The sequence below is a fragment of the Passer montanus genome, unplaced genomic scaffold (genome assembly GCF_014805655.1).
Source record: "Passer montanus isolate IOZ18808 unplaced genomic scaffold, ASM1480565v1 scaffold11, whole genome shotgun sequence".
Classification (NCBI taxonomy): Eukaryota; Metazoa; Chordata; class Aves; order Passeriformes; family Passeridae; genus Passer; species Passer montanus.
Window position 1 is genome coordinate 2,444,632 of NW_024357613.1, and position 26,074 is coordinate 2,470,705.

The following is a 26,074-nucleotide window of genomic DNA, read 5'->3' on the forward strand; positions in this document are numbered from 1 at the left end:
AATTTGCCCAAGATGTTTAATCTCTGTCAGGTACAGGAGGTCAATTGGTAACAAGACTATCATTAAGTGTACTCCAGAGTCATGCTAGAAAAATGACCTTTACAGTTTAGCATATGTTTAAATATAATCAACAGGAGACAGATAATCACAGCCTATGGGGTCTTGCAGCTGCTGCTACCTCCAGTCCAAAGCTGGGGCAAAGTTGAAAGGGAGGCATATTTGGTAGGATAGATAGTCTGATGAAACTGAAGGTGCAAGAAACAGCATTGCTAAGTGGGAGGGGGTTAAAAGCTCCAGTATTTCTCTTATCTGTCTTCTTTTATCACACAGCTTTTTTAGAGGGTTCTTTTCTACCTTTCAGCTCTCCACTTACTGCTCCTGGATCAAGCCCATGCAAGGGAAAAGCAGAAGGAGTTTTGTTCAGTAGGCTCCCAAATACTTTCTAACATTCTCCAGCTGTGATGCAAGTAGAACAACCTAATATTAATAAATGTAAGAAGCATATAAGGATCTCTTGTTGTACAGCTGCAACCCTAAGGCTGCAAATATGTGACAAAAGATAACTTTCTGCCAAGCTAAAGAGTCTGTTGTGTTTTATGGTAGTGTATTGACCAATAATCCTCTTCCTTTCTCAGGTTTGCAGTCATCTTTAGGATTATTTTCAACAACAATTGTCTCTGGGATAGAATAACATTTTGCTAAATGTGTTTATACATTATCTCACATTATTAAGACCCAGCTGGCCATGACTGGACACCAGGGTGTTATCAGTCTGCAAGTGATAGATGAACAAAAAAATTAAGCTGAACCACAGCGAAGTGGTTCAAAGTGAAAAGTATGGATGTATGGTCACTAAAAGAATATTTTCTAATTTTGTGATTTTTTAGAAAACAACTTTTGGAAACTTCTGAGATATTGAGGTTTCCTGACATCAAAGGATGTGAAATGGAAGGCATTTATGAAGAACCACTAAACTTCATTTTTGAAACAGCTGTGCCCTTCCCTTCAAAATCTAACCACTGGCTGATCAAAATGGAATTTTGGAGTCCTCGAGTTGATAGAGAAGTTCTCTCATCATACTTGGCCAGCAATATCAAGTACTAATAGGAAAACACTTCACAGTGCAAGATACCATGAGTTGCACCCCACACTTCCATCACCAAGCCTGTGGGAAGCTCTTGACAGGATACTCAGAGATGGAACAGGAATGCTTACAGCAACAGACTAGTTAGAGATGTGCCAAGAGACTCAGCACTTGCAAAAAGCTGGAGTTGGGGCAAATGTGAAAATTCTACCCAAAGAGTTCTCAGACTCAGCTGAGTTCTTCAGCCTCTCTTCTATCTACTAGATCTTCTTTATAGTAGTTGAAAGCTCACTAAACTACCTCACCTTTTGTTCCAGCATTTCACTATTCAGAACAAACTCTGACCAAAATGTTACTTCAGGCCTGACCATTGATAGTTGTTGCACAGCAAACTGTATCATGCAGCTCTCCTGTATTTCCTGTAAAATCTGGGTTCATTTTAAAAATAAAAATAAGTGTATAATAATTGACTGGTGAGAGGCACCAGCCCTGAAGCAGGTCTTGAGGCCCTTGTGGAAGAGCAATTCTGGGCTGCATGGACAGATGTGGCTTTTGTGGATCTACTTTGCAACAACAAATGTCAAGTTATTGGTCAGTAAAATTCCAACTGACTGAAGTGAGATAACAGCCAGAAGGATCACAGTCTACAGCAGCAGACAGTAAATTATTACCTCAAGTTTTAAACATGTGGGAATAGCTCTTTAAATAATTCGTATTTTGGGAGATTGCTCTACTCCTTTTTCTATTGTCCGTCCTAATCTTTCATATCCCTGACTCAAAAGTCATGATTTCATCCCCCAGATCATAACATCAGATCAAAAACTCTTCATGTGTAGTGTGTCTTTTGATGATTTTTTAAGTATCGTTCTGCTTCTTAAGCCTTTGCACATTTACATTTTTATCTTTTCTCCATAACCACAAGGCTAGGGACACATTTTTCTTCAAATGAAAAGTGAGATTCTCATGTGAGTCACTTGACCTTTTGAGCTGGTACGTTAATAACTATGATAAATAAAGGAGTCAAATCCCTGATAATGGACTCAGCCACATTCTCCTAGCCCAGGCACATCCCTAACACAGAAATTCAGTGACACTCCCCACTTGACCTTTCACATTGCTCCACCATGAAGCAATGCAAGAAACTCCTGCTGAAAGGCCACCAGCAAGTGACAGACCTGGAACCTGGACTCACAGTGCTGCTACCATGTCCACGGTAACTTCCCTAATACATGTTAATGTGAACCATTGAATAATGACCCAAATTTCCAATTTTCAATGCTGCTTATGTTTACTTTTCATATAGAACTTCTGACTTCCATTTTTCCTATGTGGAAATTAGAAGTCCACACTTACAGACAGGGATTTAATTTATATCAAAATGCAAACTGTTCCATAGTGGTAAATTAGGGGTATTTAAAAAGTCGTCTAACCTGGAACAATCCCAAATCAACACTGCAGAGCTGACATGCCTGTCCTTCAGGGTCCTTAGACTATATCACTTTGTAAGGTAAAGGTAAAAAAACCATCACAAGACAGGTTTTCTCTTTAAATAGAAGAAGTGAAGATCATTACTTTGTCTCATGTAACAGCATAAACTTACAAACTTTACAGTGGTACTTGTATTGGTGTTCATCAGGAGGGGATGAAGCTATACAACCAATACATAGTGTCTGCCTAAATTTTGCTCCACATTTAAGAAGGTAAGCAATACAATACAATATTGTAATTTATGGGTTGCTGTTATCTCTGAGATAGTACTGATGTGAGCAGTAATATGGAAAGCCTTGTATAAAGGAGACTTCTCCTGTAATTAAAGAAATTGCCTGTTTTTTCAAAAGTTCTGGGTTTTTAAAATTACCAGTGGACAATATACTGAAAATTAGTGGTTTTATTGTGTCCCATACTTTCTTTTTTCTTTTTTTTTTTTCTTTCCTGTATTTGAAGTATAGAAATCATCTGCGAACACTTTTCTGTTAAAATTTCTTATGATTTCACCTGGTCTTGAACAGTCTAAGGATCATTATTAAAGGGTGTGCTTCAAACTGGCTGGTGACCAGTCACCAGCAGTGTTCATCCAGGTTCAATTCTAGGGCCAGTCCTGTTTAATGCATTTATAATATGAGAAATATTTTCTTACACCAAGGTGTTGCTGCCCTAAAGTGGACAAGCAAATTTAGCCTTTTCAGATACTGTACAGTTTCATGGACACAACATCTCCCATAACCCAGATTTGTTATTTCTGCTATTTTTCTGCAGTTGGCCAGGTTCTTTTTCACCAGCTGGCCAGTTGTGTGAAATTCTGTAAAATTTTACAGTATCTGAAAATGCTAAATCTGCCTGTTTACTTCAGGACAGCAACATCTGTTGGCTCTGTGGGACAGTTTCTATATGGGTAAATTACTCATAGATGGCATTTAGTTTGGGTTCTGGCTTGCCACTATTCATTTTGTTAAACTTAGACTGATACCTGCCACGACTTTGGCTCAGACCCCAGCACTTAATCCAGAAGGATTCCCACTGGGCACCCTGGCAAGGTCTTACTGTAAAAAGCACAAAATGTTGCCATGCATCACAGTTACAGGGACATCCATGGACAGAGATTACGAAACTAATCACCCAGTGCAATTTTTTTGGGGTGAGTTTTACTTCCTTTTACACCAAAATCTTTGGAGTGAAATTGTGACTTCACTCAGCTGAAAGACTTGTCAGGGATTTTGGTGAGACTGGGATTCAGCTGATAGACCTCAAGACATTTCAACCCATGGTTGCAACGTACGCTGTGCTTCCCTTGTCTGCATCTCAGACACAACAAAAATTGTTCCTTCCATTCCTTTAACCTTTCTGCATTTCAGAGGAAGTTCTGATATTTTTCATTTCCTATCCCCAGAGGAATATGGTCTGCTGAGCAATGATTCCATTTTGGTAGCTCATCCTAGCAATTTCCAGTAGCAGCATTTCTTGTGTAGTCATATTTATAGCAAAGTAAAGAATTATCTAAATGCAACATATTTTAAATAATTTCAATTATGATGCTGTCACTTTTTATAATGGATGGTAGCACCGGAAAACAATAGTCCATCAGTGTACCAATGTAAAACATTAGTTTTGATAAGGTGAAAAATTGAGCATTTTTCTCTATGATTTAAGACGTTGGAGACAAGGTTTTTTTATATAAAAAGTAAAATTTCACCCATAAATCAGTACAAGTAGCTTTTAGACATGTGCTCTATGCTTTCATCAATATGCTTTTTTAGATTGGTTGAGTCTCTTTCTGTTTTGTAATTAACTTATCAAGGAGTAATGGTCTAATTTAAAAAATCCAACTGGATGACAGAAATACTATTTGTTTTAAATTGAAAATATTTCAGCATCTGCCAAGATAGATTTCTTTAAATTACCCTTTAAAAACATTGATTTCTAATACTGTATTTCCTTTTCTCAATAAAATAGAAATATGTGTTCAGAGGAAGCTGTTTTTAAGGAGGTATTGCTGAGAAACAAAGCTATTTCAGTAATATTAATCCGTCTACGATGAGCTGCCAAAAACACAGCCTCAATTTAATGCTCCAAGTTTGGTGGTAGTCATTTTTTATTATCCACCAGACTGAAAATCTGAAATTAAATGTTTAGCAACATTTGTACAAATGAAGAAGCCCCCAGCTCTATACTTTGACATAACTAGGACACTCTAATGTAATAACTTTATAAAGATTAATTCTCCCCCAAATTAGTGCCTGATAAAAACATATGGCATGGTGTTTACCAGGAGAAAGTGCTCCGGTCTCATATAGAGGTCTGTTGCATCCATGGCATAAGACCAGTTCCACTTGAATGATGCTGAATAATGCCCTTTGGATATTTCATAGCTGTTAATCAAGGCAATATGGATGTAATATCTATGGATTTAGATGTAATATCTAAAATATTGCCTATCTTGCTGACCTCACATTATGTGGCTGATATTAGAAGCCTCATTAAAGTAATTTACTGTGTTTGGAAAGTAGAGGTTAAAATGTCTGTACTTGGACAGACCAGAGGTCTTTGTAGTTCAGCTCCCTCTTCCCCACAGTGGCCAATTGTGGGTGCTTATGAAAAGCTCATTAGACATACAAATCAATTCTTTCCAGGGTATATCCTGTAACTCCCAATAATTCCAAGCTGGAGATTTCTTTCTAGACCACTGCATAATAGTTTTCAATAGATTTCTCTCCAAGATGGCTCTGATTCCTTTTTTAACCCATTCTCATTTTTATTACCATAACAACAAGTTTATTCTACATTCATTTCTATTTTATGGAAAAAAATTGCTTCCTTGTGTTTTGAACCTGCCAAATGACAATTTTATAGACTCCCATTCAATTCTCTTATTGTGAGAAGTTATATGTGGTTGCTCTCTATCTGCCCTAATACCAGTCACCATTTCATAGATTTCCTTCATAGTATCCCCTCAATTACCCTTTCTTCAAATAGAAACATCTTGGTCTGTTTACTTTTCATTTGCTGTCTCCTCAGATGGAAATGTTCCACACCTTTGATCATTCCTCTTGATCTTCCTTGTAACCTAGAAAAATATGAGATCGAGAAAAGTAGAGTGCTTTAACAATGTTTTCCTGCTCAATCTGTTTCTTTCCTTGTGGTTTACCTTTGAACTGTGACTATTTTAATCAAACTGGTCAAAATTATTTTATGGCTTCTTTCTTGAATGTTAGTGATTTTAGAAACCATTAGTCTGTATTGAAAAGTTAAGATTTGCTTATGTTTACCTAATTTTGTTAGCTTTTTTCTCATTCATGGTGTCCTCCTGCATCCCCTTATAGCTGGCTTTTGATTTTAGAAAAGATACTAAAGAACTTAGTATCATCAGTAAACCTTACCATTATATAGTATTCTTTACCTTTTCACTGGGTAATGAAAAGCTAATAACAGTGAAATTGTAACAAATATTTATTGTGAAAACACTTGTATTCTTATCCATTGCTGCACAGCTTTTAAGCAGTTACTAACCAACAGATTTTGTTTCTTGCTTCATCAAAGTTATTTTTTTATGAGCTTTTACTGAGGGACCTGGTCAACAGTATTTTGAAAGCCTGGATCCCCTCTCAACTCCTTGTTTACTTTCATACACTCAGCATAAAAGACTCTGATAGATTTTTGAAGTACAACTTCCCTGTGATAAAGCCACATTGACTTTTCATATTCTATCCACCTGCTGTATACACTAGTTCTAGTTTTGGTTACAATTTTAGTTTATTTTCTTGGTGCAGAAATCAGACATACTGGCTTATGCTTACCAAAAATATCTCAAACCCTTCACCTTCAATTCCTGCACCCAATTCAAGTGGTACACCACAAAAAGCAATAGAGCAGTTTCATATTTTAACCATGCTGAAACTCAAGACTAGATACTGTCAAGTCCTGGCAATTTCTAAATTCATTTTTATCAGTCTGTTCTAATGCCTTTTCTAGTGGGAGATTTTACCAACTTAAATCATCTGCAAAGATACGGGTAACATTATGTCCTGCCCTTGTGCCCTGCCCCTGCCCCCTTGTTGTGTGTTGGTGCTGACTCTCACAGGGCTGTGTAGGGGCCAAGAGACCTGCCTAAGCAGAAAACAGATTCTCTCCTCTCCAAAATCAGCTGGCTTTGCCAAATAGGGTGGGTGATCAGTCTGTGTAATTGTAGGACCACTTTTGCTGCTGGCAGGTGTGGGGCACAGGGGAAGGACATGGCAAAATGGACTGAGAGCAGTGTAGGCGAATTGTGAAACTGCATCCTGATACTTCAGCTTGAGGCACTTTGCTGTCATCATCGTTCTACTCATTTATGTGCATGAGGGATTTCCACAGAAACCCATGCCAGCACACAATTTAATGGTTCTGCTGAGAAAGGAGATGAAGGGATGGTGTCCGAGAGTATAGGAAGCCGGAGTATAGGAAGTCTCTCTGACCAGAGAATGGATCCTTTGCTATCATGGGTACAAACAGAGTAGGACTCGGTCACTTGCAAATATTTAACTTTTGTTTCCTGCCCTGTTATTCCCACAGTACATCGAGAGATCTGTATCATGATTTTTGTCCATAGTACAGGAAGAATGGTGTTCCTGAGTTGGGGGAACAAAGGACAAACATTGTTCAAATTCCACATTCCCATCAGGTCTAGGGAGGAACGTCCCACAGTCTGCTTTCTCAGTTTTGTTGGTGCTCTTTCATCTTCAAAAACATTGTTAAATTTCTTGAATTGTGAAAATACATTCAACAGTTATGATTAAAAAACATCTTGCATTTTTTGGGAGGGGGAGGGCATACTTGGACTTTTGTGATGGTACAGACAGATGGTGTCCTTTAAGAATCTGGTGAGATTATACAGCTTAGAAAATCTATTACTTTAAGTATCTAAAAGAATACACAGTTGCTGAGCTTTTGAAACTGCTCTGTCCTAATATCACTGCATTCCCACAGTGAAGGTTGATCCAGTTTATGGTCTTGTGGTGAGAGTTCAGATAAACACTAAAAGTGTTTAATAATTGGCTTTACAAACAAGGTAAAAAGAAGCACTTCATGGCAATTGGAGTGATAGAGGTATCATTTTATGGATAGAAGCCTGAATCATTGACATTTTGTATTTTCAGGAATATTCCACTCAAATATCCTAAAATAGTCCCTTAAAACACATGGTATTTTTGAATGAATACATAATTTAAATTGTTTTAAAAAATTTTTATTTCACTGCTTCCTAAGAATTCCAGTCATGAATGATAAGCCAATTATAATAGACATCTCTCTAAACGGAGAGCAACATGACAACGTTCTCAGTTACAAAGATTTTGCAATTTAATTATTAGGAAAAGGAGAGGTAGATGCAGAGGTAGAAAGAGATGGTATCTATGAAGTAGCTACTATGATGTCTTGGTTTGAAAAGACAAGTGTCTGCCAAAGAAGGCAGGAGCCTCTCTTGAAATAGAAAATGTAAATCCTCTGCCTCTGAATTATTATAATTTTGAAATTAAGGGACTCTCAGGCAAAGATATGGGAGTAGGAATAATAGTTCTGTATTAGGAAAAATAAAAATAAAAATGCAGAAATACAAAACAACACTGACAGAATGTGACTTGACACCTTGTTGGTCAGGGTGTTGGTAGCAGGCTGTTTAAAGAGTGGCTGCAGTCCTCCTGGAGTGACAGATGTGGTTCTGTTAAAGCAGTGATTCTGTAGAAGGGTGCAGTTTTCCTCTGAAGGTCCAGTGCTGGTGTAGATGGACCTGGTCTTCCTCTGGGAATGCAATAGTAAAAAGGCTGCTCCTTCTGGGAAGCCAGTGGAAAAGGATTCCCAGAGGAAATCCTTTGGATTTCCAAAGGAAATTCCAAAAGGTATTCCAAATCTCTGATTATATCCAGGTAGGAATGCTTGGCTCCTCCCCCTGGGTGGAGCATGTCACAGTGGGATGATGTAACTTTATCAGTCATGCAGTGACACTCAATGGCCCACTAACAGAAGATATCTCCCTGGATGGAGGATGGGTTGTGGAGGAGAAAAAGAAAACTGCCCCACCCGGTTCTGACAGATGGCAATAGAATACCCACCCCTGGCAACATCTTGCATTTGCAACCTAAGACATTTGATGAGTGTAAATCCTGGAATGTCTGCAACTAAATTCCAGCCACGATAGGCCTATCATGACAGATGGCTTTGGAGAGTGACTAGAAGGATAATATTTAAAATGTCCTACATTACCTGTTTGTAAAGGACTATTCAGACTTCAGGACTAGTGAGGAAGAAAGGAATTTGAAGCATGAGTTGAAACTCAAATAGACAAGCCACTGTGGACGCATTCTGAGCAATGATAGGAACCAGCTTCCTTGAAAACCAGGAAAAAGAACAAAGAGCTTCTCCAAACACTGAAATTCATCTTTCATTAATAAAGTCCAGGTAACTTTCTATTGTTCAAGAAGACTGAACTCTTTTAAGGATAACTTAGTGGGAAAATCATCCAGTTTTACACTCTGCATGGTTATGAGGACCCTGAGAAGACCAAAGGCAATACATGAATGAAAGATGATTAGTCATTTAAGTCAGTTTAACTAGCAGGAAACACATACAGCTGTGGTTTATTTATGCTGAGAGACAGTGGACATTATCCATGAGGTAGATACATCAACAAGATTTTAGTTTTCCTAGAAAACAGGCCTGGAATGAAGAGGAAAATGTTTTATTCCACCAATGCACATTCAGTTAAGCAAGTAGATGTTGCACATTTAAAGTAGATGTAAATCCATACAAACGTAACCTCTACTTACACACAAAGGTGTAGAGGCAAAAGAGGCGAGTGTGTCCATCGGGGCTCTTTCCACTGAGCTATGGTCCTGATATATCCAATAGCCACCACTGCCTGACCACTGCATTGAAAATAGATCTGAAAGGCAAAGGGCAGGAACTGGGTCAGGAGTTTGCAGAGAGCATGCAGAAAACACCTACCATTAATTGATCCTGGTTTAGAAACCTATAAGACAGTCTTAAACTGACTCAAGAGACTTCAGCATCTTGTGGTTTAGGTCAGGATGGGCTGAATTGCACATTAATTATTGTGCAATAATTGGATATGTGGGAAGGAGTGTGACTATTCATTACCTTTATGAAATAGTGATTAATAATGCAAAGGACACTCCAAAGTTACAGAAGAGTGGCTATCTCTACTTCCCCTCTGCTTGCTGGCAGGATCAGCGATTGTCAATAGATGGGAGGAGCAGCATTAATTGTGCTGGTTCCAGCTACATAGGCTTGGTCCCAGATGTCCCTGAAGGAAGGGCTCTGTTCCTGCCCTTCAGGTTGAGGTAGATGAGTTTCATGAGGTGGAGAGCACCATTCAGGTTGGATGATTTTTACTGGTTGTAGGTTCATTCTTCATTCTAGTATTGCTTGATGATGTGTGTGTACATTGAGTCACTGGGCAAGTGTTCTTGTATTAGGTCAGTTCTGCTACTGCTACCAGTCATGTTTTCTTAATAAGATGTGCCTGATCATGCTTTACCCAAGAAAAGTTAATCCCTGACAACTACACAGCAATATAATGAAGATTGAACTGTGAGCCTCTGACATCAGTTGTACTACTTGAGTGTGGTCAGCCCAGCAGGAGCAGCTGAGTCCTTGGCACATCCCAAAGACTGTGCCTTGGGATACAGAACCTCTGTTCTGGCCTAAATAATCCCCACTCAACTTTTGCCTCCTCTTTGCTCTGTAACAGGAGCCACACCAGCATCCCCTTCTTTTCAGCAGAGAATAATTAGAGGCTACAGCAAAGCCACGAAGAAGGCTTTTTCAAGGTACAATTGACTTGATAGAGGAGGACTGCTGTAGGGTGGGAAGTAGACAGTTGTGGGCTTCAGAGAAAAGCTCAAATCTCCCAAGAACATGAGGAGCCACCCCTGAGGAGGAAAAGATGAGAACATACTGAGAGAAGGGAAAGAAACTGAGTGAAGCCTCCTCTTCATTGCAGGTCTACCACAGGCCCATGACATCCTTCTGGCTTCTCACAGATTTCCTCCCTATCCTTACAGGTATCTCCCAGGTGTCTCATAAATACCTTCTTAGATTTCCCTTACCATTCCCAGGAACCTGCTCCACTGCCACAAAAGCTGAAAAATGGCAACTGCTGCCAAAGAGATTTAAGCTGCAGCTGGCTTCTCACAGATTTCCTCCCTATCCCTACAGGTATCTCCCAGGTGTCTCACAAATACCTTGAGATTTCCCACTGCCACAAAAGCTGAAAAATGGCAACTGCTGCCAAAGAGATTTAAGCTGCAAATTCCTAACAGCATTGTAGCCTGGAGGTTTGCCCCAGGCAAGCAGGCCTGAAGAGTTTTAACCCAAGCTAACTCCAAACCAAGAAGCACTACTGTTTGACAGCTGTAGCTGTTTGAACCATGGAACCAAGTGCACTATGACTCTTCTTTACTACACTTCCTCCTCTCCTGCTGGGCACATACCAGATTATGAGGGACCTCAGGCATCAGCATCTGGAGATCCAGCCGATGAATTGCCTTTATTGCTTATCTCCACATTGCAGTACAGCTTGCACATTACTTGTATTCTAGAAATACCACAGATAAAATAATTAGACAAGCAGGTCTGCCATGCTAAGCAAAGAGCACTCTTCAGCTTCCCACAGGTCCAAGCAGCCCTAGGTAACATCTTAAACTACACCATCGTGGTAGATAATGGTACCTCTCTGTTCATTTTCTGCACTCCCTGCTTGTTCACTTTGGCTTCTCGCCATTGCCCTCTGCACTTCTCCTCCCCTGTGAATCCTCTTGCATCTTCCAGCAGTTGCTGGGTCCATTCCAGTGCCATATGCCATTCAGGCTCCCTTCTCCAGAGTCCTTCAAATAACCTCAAAATCACCATGAAACAGCACCATGTAGAATTACAAGCAGAAACTAGAGGTTAAGATGCTATCAAGTGTTCCAAACTGGGTTTTTTTGGCAATCACACAAAGCCAGAGACAGCCACAGCTCAGACTTTTCAGCATTTGAATTCTGCCTGATCAACAGCATGTGACACAAGTTTATATACGATACTTCAGCTGAAGCATCTCACAAGATGGTCCAGCAACACACTTCCCCACACACCCAACCAGCTTGTTTTGCTGTGCTTATTATTCCCACCCACACCTATAACCTGGTTATCCCTCTCCAGCATCTTATCATAGCTGATTTACTGATAAATTAAATTTACCTAAATTAATTTGAAGAGTAACACACACCTTCAGCTGTCTACAGCAGATCACAACTTCTTCGCTCTCATTTTTTAATGATGCCATGTAGAGTTGCACCTCTTTCTTGAGCAGCAGCTCACTTGCCACTTGTTTAACAGTCGTTGTTTTTCTTGCCCTGGAAAAAAATCATGTAAGATTCAGACAAATTATTAAGTGGAAACAGGTTTTTCCTTTCTGCCTCCTGCAGCCTAGACTGTTACATTTTTTAATGACATCTTTATAAATGCTGTGTGCTTTGGTGCTGTATGCTGTACAATCAGATATTGAATGCAACACAAGAGCAAGATACCAAAGCACTTGTGATACCAATGTGCCCATAATGACCTGTTTTCTCTTTGTTTCCCTTTTTTGATGTGGGTATTTGGATAACTTAGAAATTAAAATTATATCCTGCTCTGAGTGATCATTCTTATCAGGCAGAATGAAAAGGGTACTTCTTTCCCTTTTTTCTACTGCATGCTTTGCTGTCTCCTGAGCACATCTCATTTAATTTATCTGTTATAAATCCTGGTATGTGCATTCATTATGGACGAGGGATTGTTTGTGCAAATGAATTATGATTCCTGTGGAAAAACAAAACCAAAACAACACACCAATCAGACGCATGGACACAGCTCATAGTTAAGTAATGCTGGATTCACTCCAGGGGCTTCTGCTCTGTGTTGGGTAGGACAAGTTAACCCAGTAGCTTGTCAGTGTTCTGTATTGCCCAGGACAAGAAGCTGTAAATGCTTTCTTGCCTTGTGAGTGACTGATGATTCCATTTGGGTTCTTAAATTTGATACACACTTCTCCCTCATGCTGAATTGAATGAATTGAAAAGCACTGTGTGCTTTAAAACTCCTAACAGAACACTTATTTAAAGGATGCAAGAGAAGTTGGTACCAGAGAACAGATATATATTTTTTATCTTAGAAATTAAAGACCTATGGAAATAGCACTAGAGATATTCTTCTCTATCTACTCAAGAGTCAGACACAATTTCAGTTCTTGTGTTAAAATTATCCCTTTCCTTACTACAAACCTCAAATTCCACAGAAACTAGAGGAGAATGGCATTTTAAGTGATTATAGAAAGGAAAATAGTCCTGTACAAGCATGGTAGAGACTATAAATCAACTCTGAAAACCATGGAAGAGGATGTGTCATGATTCCACTCATGCCACTAAGGTGAAATCTGTCATGTAATAAGTGGGAATTGTTGTCTGACGGTGCTGAAAGTCTGATTTCCTCACTAAGTCCTCTATCCTCTAAATATATGTCCATTAGGAAAGAAGTGGACAATAACCATCTCTGCTGTTTTGCATTCTTGACTGGAAATAGCTCTGTGCTGAGCTCAGTAATCTTCCATGTATGCTAAAAATGCAGCTGTCTTCATGAAGACATCCACATAGGATTAAAACAGTGTCACAAAAATGGTAGGTGTCTGCATATGCTCAGATGATGAAGAGGTGATGAGTAGTTTGTATGGCTTTGCTTTTTTGGAACATGGTGCTCAACCCCCAACTACATCATCCTCTAGTACCAATACATACATATGCATACCTATATGATCTAAGATTTATTGCAGATATTTTAGGCAAGAATTTATATTAAATGTCACACTGGTATTTACTGTAAGAGTCATCTCTGGACTTAAAATTTTATGCTAGTGATTGAATAATGTGTTTTTCAGGATTGTGAGGAGAAGACCACAGTGAAATGTGACAGCTAACTTTTAAAAACAAAAATAATCCACATACTGGGCAAATCAGCTGACAAGCTTCCTCCTTCATTATAGGGGATTGTAAAAGGACATTTTTCTGAAGTTCTATACCCTTTATGGAAAATGATGCAGAGATTAATACTGCCCACTGACATGATATCACATCACATTATCCTTCATCCTAAATCTAAAAGTATTTGCTCAAACAAGCCAATCCTTAAAAACAGACTTTGTTGTACACATAGAGGTAAGTTTTGTGAAAGAATAAAGTAAAAGTTTTCACTTCCTTAGGAACACTGTACCTAGGAAATACTACATGGAATTCCCTTTTTTGCTATTTTGAACGCATTCTTACAGCCTTCTTTGGTGTCCCATCCTTTTGATATGTGGAGCCAGCCTACTATCAAAGCATCAAATTGTAGTCGTTCAGCTTTATCACAACAGGAAAGCTCCAGTTCAACACCATTTTGGAAATGCTGATCAATAACATTCAAACAATCCTCTAAATCTCAGAGCTGCTAAATAACTCCTGCAGTCTTCATAAACAGATCGGTCCATTCTATTCTGCTCCCAGCTTTTCAGCACACAGGAGTTCACCATACTTGAATTGCAAATGAGCAGCATAAATGTTAAAAATGTTTCTGCCTGTTATTTTCATTGGCATCAGTCTCTGCAGTGTTTGGGAGACAGAAGAAAATGCGCAAGCTGCAGCAGGGCTGCAAGGAAACACTCATTTCCCCATCTGATTGCCAGAATGGAGAATTAGTTTTATCCAAGCCCTTGATTCTTCCCTGCAATCCTCATTGGCCTGACTAGGGACCTGGTCCTTAACAGACCACTGAGTACCACTGCACACATCCCCTTTCTACTCCACGATGGTGTAGAAAGGGGATGTTTGTGTGTTCCAGCAAGCTGGAAGAGACTTTTCTAAAGGCTTCACAGGATGCTTGCTGCAAGTGCTAACCAGGCAAGTTAGTTAGTTAGTTTCCATGGAGGAAACTGATGTGGGCAACATTCATGACTGAGCCCCAGTGCGTGCAGAGACAGCGCGCACAGGTGACCACCTTCTGTATAACACAGCTTGCAAACCAAACTGGAGCAGCCAGCTAAGCAGTGCCTGTGAAATTAAGCACAGGTCTGCTTAGAGGCTTGAGCTATTGGTGCTGTACCAGAGGAGGAGACTAGGAAGTTAGCTGATACTCTTAGAGAACTTCTGTGTGTTTGAAGGCACGTTTGGTTAATCAATGTTTGTCTGTGCTCTGTAATCCATAGCAATTCCTTCAGGCCGAGGAACCCACACCTGCATCTTCTGGCAGACTAAAGGCTCCCACAGACTGCCAGGAGGGCTGTTAGGTGCAACACACATAACAATTGAAGCATTTTTTTCCTTCAGAATGGTGCTGCCCATTGCAGTTCTAGGGATATAAAACTATCTCAGAATTCAAAGTTTGTTTTGAAGACAGAATGAAACAACTTCCTAGGAAAACAGATGTGACAGTTAGCTCTCTGTCACAGCAAGGCCTGCTGGTGTGGCCTAACAGCAGCGAGATGTACAGAAATGCCCACGGCAGAGCCAGGGCCACACTTCTGACACAGCCTCCCATTCAAAGAGCCTCAGGAACACAGAGCTGATCATCAAAATTACTGAAAAGGTGATCTCATCCTTCATTCCATTAAAAGAATCATTTGTAATGCCACTTCTAAGAGGAAAAGGTTAAATCTGAGCAGCTTTTCATGCTGAATTCTTCCTTTTAAACACAATTAGTGCCCATTGGTACCTAAGACTAATTCATGCAACAGCAATGATTTTTTTTTTCTGACTGAGGAAAAGTTACACTAAAATGTGGAATAAGGCTATGTAAAAGGTAAAATAAACAAGCCATCCTAGCTAATGCCTGCCAAGAAAATAAGATCCAGCACTGGAATTCTCTGTACTGCTGAACCACTCAGTTTCTGGTTTTCACATTTACAGTTTGTGCAGATTTTTTTTTTGTAAACTGAAATGTCCACTGGGACTGGGAATAGAAGAAAAGGTATGGCTAAACCCTTTTCCTGCCCAGCTCCGCTCCTTGAGTAATTGGATGTAAAAGAAATAAGAAGAAATAAGAAGTCTCTCTCTTCCAGCAGCCAGAGTATTACAAAATAGATTGCAGTTAATCTATAGCAACAGAACTGTCCATTTCTTCCAGGCAGATGAAATATAAAATATGCAGTAATGCTCAGAGCACTTGCTAATTATTTAACAGAGGGATTTTCCACACAAAACACATTTAAAAATTGAAAAGCTTCACTAGTCCTGACCAGAACATTTAAAGTAAGATTTTTATCGGTGATGTTTTAAACCAGAGGACTGCAGTGACCCCATCTTGTAGCCTGAATTCAGCTGAATCCTAAACTGTTATAGACCCTTCTGCAAAATGTGTTCTTAACAGGAAAAACGACAGTACTCTGTATCACTAGTGTGGAGCAGGAATGATTTCTAAAGATTGGCCAGGAAGAAGCAGTGTCGAGACTGGGAAAGGATTTCCAGATGAGTTCTGCCTCATCTGAGCTTCAGCTATTCACTTGCCTCCTGGTTTCTCCATGTCTCTGTTTACCTAGCTCTAGCAGTGATCTTTGCACACCCTTCAAAACTCTGAAATTGAGCTGCTGCTACACACTGTAATGTCCAGTGAGTATCATTTACAATAGCATTTTATTGCTCATCATTCAGCATCCCTCTCCTTAAGCCTGCTAAAATTTGCAGGTTGGAGGGGTGTTTTTTTTCCCCCTTTTTTCACTGGAGCTGCACCCAGCTGTCTCTACCTTTTTCTTTAGAGCTGATGTCATCACTTCATCACCATCCATCCATCTTCCCCTGCAGTGTGTGCTACTTTCCCCAGGGCTGCAAATTTCACCTGCCATTAATTTTGTTAATTCACCATGCTTGTTTAGGGAAAAAAAAACAACCAAAAACCACGAGGAAATGTTGACATAACTACTGGCCTTTTTCTCCAGACCTTTCTTAAGCAGATGTGTGGAACTAAGTGAGGAAGAGTCAGAGACTGCCCTCTCTCAGGGTCATAAAAAGAGAACTAGACTGTCCTAAGCTAAGGAAAGCAGAGCACTCAAAGAGATGCATGGGGAGGTTATCAGGTTTCATCCCTAAAGATATTTGCATAATTTGGGTATTTACCAAGAAAGAGATAGGGAGGTTGGATCCTGCTTTATGGTAGTAAAATCATGGGATAGATGAGATGAGCTCTTCACATTCCTTTCCAACCCTGTAAGTTTTTGCCACAGCTGTGAAGTCCACAAATACCCATTTGTCTTCCACTTACATATATTAACCTCTTCCACTCCTACCCCCTGCCAACAAATTTAACATTTAGACTACTCTAGAGTGATGGCTCTGTCCAAAGGTTCTTGTCCCCAAAATACCCAAATTTCTTTTACAAAATTAACCACATTCCGTCTTGCTGAGTGGGGTGGATTCTTCCCCCTTACCATTTTTTTTTTTTTACCTCAAATGCAACTGGCCATATTAGAGAAAAATTTATTCTCAAGTCAGATCTCATCACTAGTTCTAAGCATTTGAGCAAGATGCATGTGTCAGGAACAGGGCCACCATGAACACCTCTGCCCAGCTTTTCATCTCTTGCTAATTTGATATTTTAGAGGAAGGTAACACTTCCCCAAGTCACCCTGGAAGTAACAGAGCTGGGAACCAGGGGGCAAAAGTGCAGTCAAAATAATAAAAAGTGTTATTCCTGAACGTTGTTGGTAACTCACAGCAAATCTGGAGTATGGTGGCACTAATGGACAAATACAGTACATAAACAACACACTGAGTGCAGTGAGTTAATCTTTATTTCAAGCAGCCTCCCAAATAGAGAAGACAAGGAAATGCCAATGGGACTGAAAAGGCACATGGAGTCAATTCCTGAAAGAGGCTCTTGCATTCTTCCATCTGAGTCACAGTGGAAGAATGTCCTAAAAAAAAAAAAATCAGATTCATCTTGAGGACCCCAAGTTATGATATGCCATCCCTAACCTCTCAGAAGCCACCTCCATGATCAGCCTTCTGCTGTCCTCTACTTCTCTTGCCATACCCTCCCACAGCAAAGAAACAAACATGCTTTCAGTGACAGCCTCCTTCCTCATGGCTTTTGGTCCTAATTTCCTCATGATAAATCCTCTTTGGCATCAACAATATGCAGCTCAGTGACCTCCTCTGCATTCACCTTAACCATACCACAGAACTGCTTTTAGGGAACCACTTCTACATGTCACCTCTGCATATGTCCTTCTGCAGCCACGTAGCTTAACACACATTTTTTGGCAACCAAAATGCCTGTAGTTATATGGGCCAAAAAACTATGGTCACAGCACACATCCATCTGCAAACTGAGAAAATCTTCCAGCTGTGTGCTCCCATCATGGGTGACACACCTTGGTGTAAATAAGATGCCTGCATTTTGGTCACATCATGGCTAAGTTTCCATCACAATTCCAGGGGCAGTGATTCCACCATGTCCCTTGGCAGTCCATTTCAATGTCTAACCACCATCTCTGTGAATAAATTCATCATGCTGCCTGAACCTCTCCTGGCACAGCTTGAGGCTGTGCCCTTCTGTCTTGCCACTGGTTGCCTGGGAGAAGAGGCCAACCCCACCTGGCTAAAACCTCCTTTCAGGGAGTCACAGAGAGCAATAAGGTCAGCCCTGAGCCTCCTTTCCTCCAGGCTAAACACCCCCAGCTCCCTCAGCTGCTCCTCACAGGACGAGTGCTCCAGACCCTTCACCAGCCTCACTGCCCTTCTCTGGACTCGCTCCAGCCCCTCAATGTCCCTCCTGAGTGGAGGGGCTCAGTGTCACCGAGAGGCACTGGGTGCAAATGAACTACAGCGAGGGTGCCACCCCCGAACAGCTGGCACAAGCGCTTCCAGCGCGGAGAGGGCCCTTCTGCTTTCTCCGCGAGCCAGGGCTTAGCGCAGCCAGAGAGCGCACCCAGCGCCCCGGGATGAACCCGCGGCAAGCGAGCGGGGAGGGCAGCGGGGAGGGCAGCGGGGCGCTGGCGGCTCCCGTGAGGCGGGGCCGGCCGCGCAGGTACCCGGGCCCCTCCCCGCGGAGGGGGCGGCGGCCGCGCGCCTCCTAACGCGGCCTGACAGCCACCGCCACCCCCCCGCGCTGACATCACCGGCCAGGATTTAAATAGCTCCGCAGCCGCTGCCTCCCGGATACAGCGCACCCCATTGGCCGCCGCCGCGGCCAATGGCCGCGCCGCGCCTCTGCGCTCCGCCAATGGCGGGGCCGCGGCCGGCGCGCGCCTCCCCTGTCGCTAAGGGAGGGAAATACAGCGCGCGCGGCGGGCTGTCAGGTGCGCCGGGATGCGCCGGGAACGGGGAGCAGCCGGGGGGCTCGGGGCTGGCTGGCTGGGTGGGTGGGTTCTGCTGCCTTCGCCCCCCCTTGGGTTTCAGCCCTGCTAGGCGAGCTCCCCTAGCCAGCCGCGTTACTCGGCGCGGGGAGGGAACAGTGTGGAAAGTGACTGTTCTCCGCTTTGTTTTAAGCGCTCCGGCGGCGGCGTTTCCCGGGCGGTGAAACGCAGGACGAGCGGCCCCGCCGTGCTGTTTCCTCCTCGGGGAGAGCTCGAAACGAGAGGGAAAGAGAGAGAGAGCGAGAGGGGAGAGCGATCGGTGGTGACTCGGGGGCTGGCCGGGCCGCCGCTGGGGCTCGGCGGCCGCAGACGGTGGATTTGTGGGAAGAGGACGGGATGAGAAATAAACGCGCCCGGCCAGCGGTGTTAGGGGAGCGGGGGCCGGGTGCCGGAGCGCCCGGACTCCGGACGCGGAGCCGCCGAGCTGCAATGGACGCTGCCCGCCGCTGGCCGCAGAGCGGAGCACAGCCGCCGCCGAGGAGCCAGAGCTGCCCGCCCGGAGCCGGCCCGCAGCCCGGAGCGGGAGCGGGAGTTTGCCCTTCGGCGTCGCTCCGGTGAGCGCGGGCCGGGCCGCCCGGATGGGCTGCGAGGCACGAGCGACTAGGTAAACGCCACTGTGTAGATGTGCTGTTTGGAGAGGAGGAAAAGAAAAAATAATTAAAGAATTAAAACATGCGAGGATGCGGTCATAGGGGATGGGGCTGCACGGGGAGATGATGGAGTAGCCTCCTCTCCCGTGCCTGGCGCGGCGGCGAGCTGTAGGCGAGCGAAAATGAAGTCCTTACGTAAGGCGGGCTGGCCGGATGGCGGGGTACCTGCTGCGCCCTGCATCGCCAGCCGCTGCCCCGCCACAGTCACCTGGGCTTCTCCCTGCCGTGCCGCAGCCTGTCACTGCGGGGCCTGTCCTAAAAGCAGACTTCCATCCGCAGGAGCTCGCACATTTAAGAGCTGCGTAGCACCGTGGAAAAAACATAAATCAATTGCACTCCAAACTCAGAAAAATTAACCCATTTCACTTGTTACCAGGCTTACTGGCTTGAAAGAACATGGTATAAATCTACTTTGCTGCCAAGCCATGATGGCATTACGTAAAACATTTCTTCTTGGTTGCTGTTTACTGCTTCACACTCTACAAATATTTCTGATTTATTCCTTTCCCGTATCTACAGTGTGTTAATGCGTTGCCTGAATATCCTAAAGATGTCGGCCTGCACACTCAAAAGGCAAATGCATGTGTAAGAATTGTAGGAAAAACACGGAACAAGGCTGAGACCTTTTTATTTTTTTTTTAATTTGATTTCGGTTTCTGGCTCTCCCTGCATTTTAGTGTAGGGTGATAAACTTTCTGCCTTGCTGCTTTTCTTCCCCATCCATCATCAAATTAAGAACACAGCTTAAGTTACAGTTTTGTTGGAGGGGGTTTTTTAATGTAATCAGAAATTCCTGTGCAACATGAAACATTAATTATTGCAGGAGAAGCTGCAAATTCTTGCTGTAGAGGCCCCGGTAAATGTAAAACTAAAAATCAAATTAATGCTTAATCTTCCCTGAAACAAACCCTCCGAGTTATCAGAAATCTGAGGTGCCTACCTGTCTACATCTCTGTGATGTGATGAAGTTTTTGTCAAGGTTTCTTTCCCTTTGGAAAAGGGGAGCCTCTAAAATGAAATCGTTACCCCCATCCTCCCCCATGTTGCTGTTTCCTCCTTCTCCTTACCTGTTATTCCTGTCAGTGAAAGATGAGGACTGTGAAGCCTTGTTTCCCCTTCTGTTGTTGCAGAACTCCTTGGATGCATCGGAAGTGAGCGCCGGGAGGATTTTGTGATCTCTGTGGGAGGAAGGCACAAGCCACCCAAGCCCCGTTCCCTCCATCTTGAGCCTTCTGTGGTGATTTGCAGCAGCAGCACAGGGAAGTATGAAGCACTGAGGGGCAGAAGTCAGTGTTTAAACCTGGCTTCACTTCAGCATTAACGACCACGCAAGTTTCACATAACAGCAGGACCAGGGGTAGAATAGCAGAAGTACTTAAGGTGCCTCATTTAAAAGTTCTCTTCTGCATATCTAAAGATTAGGCAGCTGTTCAGAAAAGATGATTATACAAGTGTTTTTATTTACTGTCCTAACAGAAGATGATGATCCACATTACCTTACATGCATCTTGGACGCATCTGTATCACCATATAGGTTTCAGGGGACCTGTATTGATTTAAGTTAGTAGAGAAACCCAGTGAAGTTTTAAATAATCAGAATAATATTCTCCCTCTCTTTCAGTCAGATTTGCCCTTCATGTTACTTGTGTTTCATAATCCTCCTAGCTCTCCATTTCGTCATTACAAGACCAGCATCTCTACTGTAAAAAAAAAAAAAAAAAAAACAACAGAGAGAGGATCGATCACCCCCCCCCCAGAAAAAAAAGTCTTTTTACAAACTGCTATTTATATCAATGTTTAAATAAATTTAGGGCATAAAGTGATCCTGGTTTTTAATAGGCCTATTTAGTTTCATTTACTTACGCAGGTATGTTTTTTGGAACTAGAAGCTCTCAGAAAGAGAATGTGTTCGATGCACCAATACCCTTTAGGGTTTTGATAAAAGACATGATATCATGAGTATCATCACCACTTCTGTTATTCTTCTTATATAGTAGCGACGAGACTGAATCACCATTTTTAGCTATTCTTCAGCAGAACTCGTAATCTATCAATATGTCAGCTCAACAGCAGTTTTCTCTTCACACTAATGTGAACCAGAGGGTCCAACTATCACTGATTTTGACATTTTTATCTGAGATTGCATGTATTGCAGAAGTTTGAAGCAGATGAATTAGAGGGCCTATTACATTTTCATAAAGATGTACAAAACATAGAATACGTCACCTAAAACGTTTCAAACTAATTTATACCGGATAACATTCCTATGCTTGGTGTTTCATAAGCTTTCTGCTGGAAGCACTATTAAATATTTGTCTGATAAATAACAAGAATTAGATCAAGTGTGAGTCCTGTAGTTTTTTGAATGCCTCACATTGCCCTCTCTGTTGTTACATAATATATCATAAAGAAATACGTGCCTTCATTCTCTTTAAATCACTCCAGCATGGATAGTACTAAGCCTTCCTTCAAGTCCTCGTTATGCAAGTCCTTGCTACTGCTAATAGCTGTCAGCTCTGCATGGTTATTTAAAAAACAAGGTAACTGCAGACTTTTTGTGAAGCTCCTTGCATTTCTGGAATTTTCAGTGAGGTGATTCCAGGTGTGTTGCTCTCTTTCTCTCAGCTACAAACTAAGTTATTACGAACAAACAGGTTTTCCCCCATTAGAATAAAGTCCCGTTCATTCCAGAACATCATGTTTTTTTGTTTAGTTGCCTCTGTAAACACATAGTGAGTATCTTAATGCACTTCAGTGTCAAAACAGTGGAATAGATCAGAATGCAGTAATATTTTGAACGTCTGTTGGAGAATGCAGGCATATAACTAAGTACTGAAAAAAATACATTGCACAGTAAAAAATCCATGACCAATCTAGGAAAGCTATTAGGTAACAAAAAAATCCACATGGGCATTAAGTACTATTATTTAAAGTAAAATCTGTGTTATAAGCAGCATTCAAGTGAAATTGATGAGATATCTATATAGAACAGAAAATATCATTTTTTAAAGCTATGATACAATGTTCTGTATTTCTTTACTTGGAAAGTGGAATTTTACTTGTCATTCTGTAAAGGTATAAAATTAACAGCAAGCACTTCAGAGAATTAAGAATGCTGCCTGATTTGTGGAAATTTTTTCTCCCTCTGTAAAACACAGAGATCACTGGCGGCAAAAAATCAGGAAAAACCTGTCTGGATTTTCCAATATCAAGTAGATCTTGTCGAGTATCCTCGCTTTTAAGATGGCCTTGCTTTTAAAGAGACTGAAATAGGAATACCTCAAAATTCATCATACTAACTAAAATATTTTCTCTTCCTTTTTACTTGTATGATATGCAGGCAGTAACTCAGTGATGTGTCACCAGGAAAGGAGGATTTGTTTCATATTCCATTAGCAGATCTATTAGTTTAACAATCCTTGATTGCATTTCTAAATTTCTTTACCTTTTTGTTACTTTTGTAAATTTGAGGTACCAGCTTATTTGTTTATTTCCATTTTCTCACTTCTAATTATTTGAAAGGTTCAACTATAATTTGTTCAGATTTTGGTATGACACATGGAAAATATTTTTTAAAATTCCTTTTGCAAGCAGTAGGTTGGTGGGAGGAGGTCTGCACTGTAAAATAGTGTACCTATGAAATTGTACTCCAGTGGGAGATTAAATAAGAAAGAACAGGATGACTGAGACAAGTCATTTGTCACAGATGTTCATGCAGTTCTGGTGTTTTATTTTAAGCTGGATTCATCAAACGTGCTAAGGAGTAATTTCTGTCTGATATGAAGTTCCCATCAAAGGAGACTAAGTGGTTTAAGTTTAAACTGTGGTTTGAAAATACAGGGAAATGTTACTGGACCGGTGACAGTTTGATTCGGTAGCCAAAGTGGACACAAGGAACTAAACTGAAGAATGCTATTTTTGGCCTAAAATACGTCAGGAAAATAGATCACTAATCTATTACTGTGGAGCAGTGACTTTACCTAGAAGATGGTTTTATCTATGAAGCACAAAGATTTTACCGCAGGGTGTCTGAATTATGTAGATTATAAAGGGTACTGATGCCGTTGGAAAGCAAGCATGAAATGGTGATATGTGAACCTCAGATATCTGAGCAGCATTTGCTGACCACTTTTACAGTATTTTGCAAGTTTATAATATAGGTTTAGTATTAGTTTTATTTAGTGAAAATGGAGGAGGTAAGAACTAGTGTAATACTGATTTTGGGTTTTTTAGATAGGGCAATTATCATATTTAGCAAAATACAATACGAATGAGAAGGCCTGGACTAAGATTACTTTAAAAGGCAGATTTTTTTAAAAAATCAGTATTTGACTTTTTTTAGTTTGTATTAGTTGCTCTCTCTTTTAATAACATTTTCTCTTTTGTTAAGTTCATCTCTCTTCCTTCAGAAATACCGTGTCCCAGCCCTGAAAGGGAGAAATATAATGGCTATAGTTAGCTTCTGTTTACTGGAGCAAAATTATTTTTTCCCCAAACTGAAATACATGTATTAATTTGCTAGACTTCCAGCAATTTTTACGTATGGTATTTCTGAGAAAGAGATTGTAATGTCCATTCTAATGCAGCTTACCACAATGTAGCAGCCGTAATCAAGCGCTTTTCTCTTTGGTAGTCAGATATACAGAATTGTCAGGCTGTTTGCTTTTAAGTACCTGAAAACTGAATCAGAAAAAAGTATTTTTGACATGATAAATTTGGCTTTCAAGTCTGTACTTTCTTTTGAGTTTTCTAGGTAAATGCTGCGCAGATTGATTATCAGAAAAATTGAGGCTTACGTAATCGGGACATACATTTTTCTACTGCCTCCCTTCCCCCACTTAGCTTTCATTTTACTATCAAAAATGAAAAATGTTGAAAATAAAATTACTATGACATACTGATTATACACACATTTTCATGGAACTGCACAGCTAAGCTATTTGTATGTATTTAGTAAAAGAAATAGCAAGCAAAACATTAAAACCTTGAGACGGCTAAACTTTAAAATTATCGTCGTCATTCAATACAGCTTTATCTAATATGCTGTACCTAGCTGCATAGCAATAAGTCTTTTTACTTTGCATAGGGAATTAGAGCACTTCTATGTAGTCTTTATTCAGAATAAGAAAAATAAGAACGTCGTACCCCATTTTTTCACTCGTCATAAAGCTGGTGCTCCTTTGTATGGGAGGTGGTTTAGTACCTAACTTTCAGAGCATGATTTTCAGTGATTGTTGTTGACAAAATATAAGCAAATTAATCAGAACTTTGTCCTGGTAGATAATTACAAACTGAACTAAAAAGAATAATATTAAAATTTTATCTAAATATGTTAACATGAGCTCTTACCCATAGGTGGCAGTCATCTTTCACTGTAGCAGGGATGCCAAACTTTTGGTTCGTGGTATTCACGCTTATGCTGAAATAATTTTGATGAGGTATGCGTATGTACATAAGAATATACATGACTGCATTTTGGAAGAGGGGGAAGGAGGTGAAATTAACCATAAAATTAAGTAGTAATTAGAAGGAACCTAAATTGCTGTGTATAAGCAGTAAGATAAGAAATTGTTGTATTCTGGAGAAAAGGTAGAGGTATTTATAAAACCACAGAAACATTTCTTTATCGATCCATTGCTGACAAAACAAAGTAGTGATAATTCAGAAACCAGTTAGCCCTACAAATTGAGCAGGAAGGTAGGGATCTTGCCAGCCTTAGTGAACACAACCCTGTATCGTGCTCAGTTCTCCAAACCACATTTCTGTCACCCTTTATCTGTAAATTACAGAAGCACCACAGTGATGATGTTACCCTGGAAATCCCAGCAAAGAGGTATCTTAAAATTGAGCAAATACAGAAAAAGTGCTCTAGGTGAGGGTGTCCTTTCAGTGATGGAGAGCAAGCAGAACCTGCAGGCTGCTGTGCCATTCTCTGTCTCTTTGCAGGGCTGCGATCGACACCCGCGGCAGCGCTGCGCAAGGGGAGGACGCTGCCTGCCCGAACACAGATCTGCTCGGTTTTGCCATCAGCTTTTTTTAGGGATTTATGTGGTTTGTGGGGATTTCCTTTTGCAATACCACTAAGGAGGCGCTTGGGACCCCACCAAAACTGGAGGGGATAGAAGGAACTAATAAGGCCAGGTCATCTCAGGCTAAAACAAACAGAACTCATGAAACTACAAATGTGTCATAGTGAAACGATAACATTCTTCTGAGAAAAGAAGACCGAAACCCAAAATTCCTGGGTAGGTGAAGTCATATTCTTTTTTCTATTACAGCTGCACTGAAACTCTTTTCATTTAAGATTAATCTAATATTGTGTCAAGGTAGGCCACTGTACGCATTCAGCAGAGGTCAGGAACTAGCATTTTACAAAATAGAGAATTGGAAAAATAGACAAGTATGTGTTGCTGTTACGGTGTTTCACTGTGATGCAAGATTAAGGGCTCAGAA

The 26,074-nt window shown here is 41.1% G+C and overlaps 1 protein-coding gene and 1 long non-coding RNA gene across 7 annotated transcripts; one reads left to right on the plus strand and one right to left on the minus strand.

Moving 5' to 3' along the window:
- On the minus strand, positions 1 to 20,823 carry LOC120510737. 4 transcript variants are annotated; one of them, XR_005629575.1, is made up of 6 exons: positions 20,689 to 20,823; positions 11,841 to 11,967; positions 11,065 to 11,168; positions 9,379 to 9,494; positions 8,201 to 8,353; positions 1 to 5,645 (listed from the first exon to the last, which is right to left on the minus strand). It is a non-coding gene; the product is annotated as an uncharacterized LOC120510737 (long non-coding RNA). The 4 variants fall into 4 exon arrangements; XR_005629573.1 differs by lacking the exon at positions 8,201 to 8,353; XR_005629572.1 differs by having other exon boundaries at positions 8,201 to 9,494.
- On the plus strand, positions 18,794 to 21,955 carry LOC120510725 (translation initiation factor IF-2-like). 3 transcript variants are annotated; one of them, XM_039726853.1, is made up of 3 exons: positions 18,794 to 18,914; positions 19,105 to 19,575; positions 20,752 to 21,955. In XM_039726853.1, exons 1-2 carry the CDS (start codon positions 18,809 to 18,811, stop codon positions 19,527 to 19,529), a joined length of 531 nt encoding a protein of 176 aa, XP_039582787.1. In that variant the 5' UTR covers positions 18,794 to 18,808; the 3' UTR covers positions 19,530 to 19,575; positions 20,752 to 21,955. The 3 variants fall into 3 exon arrangements, 2 of the variants coding, with proteins under 2 accessions (XP_039582787.1, XP_039582795.1); XM_039726861.1 differs by lacking the exon at positions 18,794 to 18,914 and adding an exon at positions 18,924 to 18,973; XR_005629570.1 differs by lacking the exon at positions 18,794 to 18,914 and adding an exon at positions 18,933 to 18,977.
- The last annotated feature ends 4,119 nt before the right edge of the window (positions 21,956 to 26,074 follow it).

Coding starts and splice junctions, on each gene's coding strand:
- LOC120510725 (XM_039726853.1), top strand. CDS start 18,809: ATGGCCGCGCCGCGCCTCTGCGCTCCGCCAATGGCGGGGCCGCGGCCG. Junction 18,915..19,104: donor CGCGCGCGGCGGGCTGTCAG/GTGCGCCGGGAT, acceptor CTTTGTTTTAAG/CGCTCCGGCGGCGGCGTTTC.